The sequence below is a fragment of the Nasonia vitripennis genome (assembly GCF_009193385.2).
Source record: "Nasonia vitripennis strain AsymCx chromosome 5 unlocalized genomic scaffold, Nvit_psr_1.1 chr5_random0008, whole genome shotgun sequence".
In the NCBI taxonomy this organism is placed as follows: domain Eukaryota; kingdom Metazoa; phylum Arthropoda; class Insecta; order Hymenoptera; family Pteromalidae; genus Nasonia; species Nasonia vitripennis.
The window spans coordinates 712,542-717,514 of NW_022279659.1; the positions used below are offsets into that span (position 1 = coordinate 712,542).

Here is a 4,973-nt window from a genome sequence, read left to right on the forward strand (position 1 = left end):
CCTCTTTGGGGATTACGGCAGCCGCCTGGCGGCCGCGCGTGGTACTAGCGGCGCTGTGGGCGCGCCGCGGCGCTGTCGAGCGGGTTGCCGGCATCCAGGGGCTTGTGCAAGAGAGCCTGCGGGTGGGTTATAACACTCATTCTGTTCAGTTAATACCACATTTGCAGCATCATGCCCTTTATAAATATATTTATGCATGTATTTTACAGGTCTGATACTTGATACTGCTTCCACATTAATATGGCAATTTAACATTTCTAAAAGTGTTGGACAATATGGAACAACCCTATCTGTTGTCAACTATTCGACCATTTGATTGTTCATGAGTAGTGCCATTATTCCTTCTACGATAATAAGGATAACCATTCTCATCCATTACTGTTTCATTTTGAAAATTTTTTGGAAAACGTTTGGAACATTTATCATCAACCATGCACCAGTCACCGCATGGTCCATGCATCATATTTTTCATTACGATCTCATGAAGTCGGGGATTATCTGCTGCATTAGGTATTTCAGCTGATATAAATCTGTCAACAATTTCAGGAGTAGTTATTTTGAAACCATGTTTCAATGTTATCAATAAATGCATATGTGGTAAACCCCTTTTTTGAAACTCAATGCTACCTCACCAAAATATTTTTTTTTTATTACAAAGTCTAACAAACGTTGTTTTTTCAAATCAAAAATTCTAGCACAAAGATCTGGCCGATCAGCAGCTTGTTGATGAGGAAGAAGAATTTCTTCAACTTCTTTCCACTTCGGATTGCAGGTCATGGTTAGAAAAAGACATGGTTTACCTTTTTCGTTAACTATAGCCATTGCATCTTGATAACATTGTTGCATATGACGAGGTGAACCTATGAACGTTGATGGTAAAATAATTGTTTTACCTATTCGAGCATCATCATAAGCAGCAGCATTTTCCATATAATCATGTAAACCTTTATACGTATCTGCTCGTATTTCTTTTTGATGGCCTCTGATGTATTGAATTCTATCTTTTTCTATTTTTACATAAAAATCTATAATCCATTGCTGAAACAGTCTTCGACCCATGAGAAATTGATTAAATTCGTGATTTCTTATTGCCATTTTATATCTAATGTAAGACAATCTCGTTACACGTTTATTGTTTGAATTACCTACTCGCATTAAATTCCTATGCCACCCTTGTGTACCATAAAGATAAAACAGGGGATAGATCCACGACTCAACATTAAGATCCATTGTGCTAATACACTGCAAGTTTTTGGTATTTTTATTACGAATCATAACATAAGACTCAGGAATTTCTCCATCAGCTGTTGTTGAAAAATTAGCTGCTACTTCATTTACGCGTTGAAAATTATATCTCCTTCTATCTGATCCTGGTTTAAGAGAAAAAAGTAATTGCAACTCTTAAGGAGCATCGCTATCATTTACTGATGATTGATTTTCCATTTCTTCCTTCATCATTGCATAAGATTGAGAAAATATATTATTTTCTCTAATTACTCTATCTAGTATTGTAATGACATCATGATTAATTGATGGACATTCAATTAATCGAAAACGTACTGCCTCTTCTGGATCTATAATACAAAGTTGCCCATAAGCAGGGTTTTCATTAACCTCTGGAAACAATGCTGTATTAATTTGATGATAAATTTGTCCTTGGATTTTAAAACAAAATGGTCCAGGACGTCTATTTTGAAAATTAAATAAATTCGCGTTGAATGATGCAAACGCTAAGGAATTATTAACTTCGAATGTTTTGAAAAAAAGTATTTGAATACGGGTGCGAGTTATTAAACATACTTACAAGTTCATCAGGAAACGCAGGTGCAGGGTCTAAAACTACCGATCCATGTCCACAACAATCGCTGAAAGATAATCCTTTGTTTGAGATTTTTTCTGAACTAAAGTGTTACAGTGCTTGCACAAAATGTTCATTTGTCCTAAATAATCTTCTTCAATTACTAAAGGTTAAGGTTGTTGTTCAACATCTCTAAGTCTATCCATAACATTATTGCGAGCTGCTTGACATCGGCGACGTTGAAGTTCAGCATGACGTTCTCGTCGATTTCTTTGATAAATAATATTTTCTTCAGGCGTACGTAAATTTCGGCGAGGCATATTTATTAACGAATAATTCAAGGGCAAATAAAAATAATGAATATGACAGCCAATATAATATACTTAGTAATAATTTAAAAAACAAATATGAAATCAAATTATGGTGGAAGTTAAGATAAAATTTTGTTGCATATATCTGAATGTTATCGTTCAGGTTGTTTTTTCGTTATGAAGGTTGTGGTAAATAGATTGAGGTTGATGTTCGTTATTGAGTTTGAGGTTAATGTTCAGGTTAATTTTCGTTTTAAAGGTTGAGGTTGATGCTGAAGTTACAGTAAAGTAATAATGTGAATTACAGTTTATGATAAAGGTTAAGGTTAAGTTTAAGTTGGAATTAAAAAATTTTAAAAAGTTATGTAATTTACAAAATGCTTTATTAATACTAATAATCAAAAATACAATATATATATATATATATATATATATATATATATATATATATATATATATATATATATATAAAATCTGGTTTAAGTACTATTATCTTGAGCACAAATTCCAATTTTTTACTGGAATGTAGTCCTGAACGTAAACCTGAAACACAAAAATCATTATATATTATAATTTATGGCATGGGAATATATGAAATTGTGATGGTTTAACCCAGTGCGGTAAAAGGGTCCCATAGTCAATTAAAAATTCAAATTTTGCGCCACAAACTATTGTTGCATTATATTGCAAACTAATGTTATTATTGCAGAGTTTCAAATTATTATAATTATCAGCATCAACACATGAAAAAATGTTCAATTTAAAGAAAACTTTAAATGTAATAACCCCACCTCCCGCATTCTGATAATAAACCAGGTATTGTATATATAAGTGAATATATGCAGAAAGAGAGCATATGAAATAAAAGCCTTTTCAAATCATTCAGTGTAAAAAGAATACATTTTAAAAGTATAATCAACCAAATTCGAAGCAATGAAGGCACACCAAAATATTTAAAAAAGCGCTGACTTGATATGCTCTCCCTCTACATGTCTCAGATAGTTAATGAAAAAGCTGGTTAGCTTTCAGAGAGCAGAAGGTAGTGTTTGTGCAAAATCTATGAGTGCGCGGGCGTGATTTATGACTGTACCTTCTGCTCTCTAAAAGCTAACCAGCTTTTGTATATACAATAGTGTACGTGCAGAGAGAGGTTAAGAGAGAGCATATCAAATTGAAGCTTTTTTCAGTCACTCAGTGTATTGCTATTGCTTCAAATGCTTAATTTGACTTGGAAAGTGGATTTTGTCCACACTGAGTGATTGAAAAAAGTTAAAACTTGATAGGCTCCCCTTCTGCATGTGCCAGATGATAAATACAAAAGCTAGTTAGCTTTCAGAGTGCTGAAGTAGAGATCAGTCATAAATCACGCTCGAGCGCTCATAGATTCTGCACAAACACTACCTTCTGCTCTCTGAAAGCTAACCAGCTTTTTTATTAACCATCTGACACATTCAAAGGGAGAGCATATAAAGTTTTAACTATTTTCAATCACTCAGTGTGAAGAAAAACCACTTTGAAAGTAAAAGTAAGCACATTTGGAGCAATAGCTATACACTGAGTGATTAAAAAAAGCTTCAACTTGATATACTCTCCCTCAGTACGTAGACTATTGTATACACAAAAGCTAGTTAGCTTTCAGAGTGCTGAAGGTAGAGTTCAGTCATAAATCACGCTCGAGCGCTCTTAGATTCTGCACAAACACTACCTTCTGCTCTCTGAAAGCTAACCAGCTTTTTTATTAACCATCTGACACATGCAGAGGGAGAGCATATCAAGTTTTAACTATTTTCAATCACTCAGTGTGAAGAAAAACTACTTTGAAAGTAAAATTATGCACAGTTCAATGGATATGCTGTCCTTCTACAACTCTCCTAAATCATTTAGATTTCTATTTTACCAAGGCGTCCTTCGGCTTGTCCAATTTCTTCGAAAGTAACTTCTTGAGGAAGAACCTCAACTGGTGCATCCATTAGTCGGTGTTGACCATGGTAGGTGACAGATGTGTTGATCTGTATGATGAGCTCGAATGCAATGAAGCCTTCTTGCCTCCGTGTCTGCGTCAGCACAATTGCCTTACTTTTGGCTCCGTCAAGACAAACAATCTGCAAAAATTAATAATAATAAGTTTTTAAATATGTATACATAAAATAATAATTATAGAGAACATGATAAAATGATACCTAAGAAATATGATTAAAGAAACATAATAAATAAGATTAAATAATGTTATATATGTTTATATTATAACAAAAAAATGTTCTTACACGTCCGATTCTCATTTCATTCTGGTACGCATTGATTAATTCATCTCCCCAGATGAGGCACGTAACTCGCTTTAGCCCGTTTGTCAGCACAAAGGCTATAGCCGGGTTACTATGGTGAAATGGCCCCCTTGGAAAATGTATATATGTTATATACCATTCGATGGGGGATAAAAAAAAACTCCCATAGCCAAATTTTTAGCTCTCTGCCTAGTGCGCATGCGCAGTAACGTCGATAAACGTGTTTTTTTGATTTTATTTTTTTCTGAAGTCCCTATAGGATAAAAATTTTTTTAAAAATTCACATTGGTGTATTTTTATGTCATGAATAACTGCAATTTTTTTGGGATTACATAACCTCAAATATCGGATCTAAAAAAATTATTAAAGTTTTCAATCGATATTTTGACCCCCTTGTTTTTGAGGTGCAACTTTTTAAGTAGACTTTTTTTGTGTACTTTTTCCCGTTATTTACGATGGCACTAACGTTTTTTCCTTAAAAATGGTGGCACAACTCGATTTGAGCCAAAAACTGATTTTTTTGCCATTTTTTCACGTTTTTAGCTGGTTATGTTACAATTTAGTTACTAAAGTGACTCCTTT

The 4,973-nt window shown here is 33.8% G+C and overlaps 1 protein-coding gene across 1 annotated transcript; it reads right to left on the minus strand.

Annotated features, from left to right (window-relative positions):
* Positions 1-286: 286 nt before the first annotated feature.
* LOC116417955 lies at positions 287-2,051 on the minus strand. The gene is made up of 5 exons (XM_031933150.1): positions 1,963-2,051; positions 1,805-1,865; positions 1,172-1,242; positions 665-1,102; positions 287-530 (listed from the first exon to the last, which is right to left on the minus strand). The coding sequence occupies exons 1-5, from the start codon at positions 2,049-2,051 to the stop codon at positions 287-289; spliced, it is 903 nt and encodes a 300-aa protein (XP_031789010.1).
* Between the last annotated feature and the right edge of the window lie 2,922 nt (positions 2,052-4,973).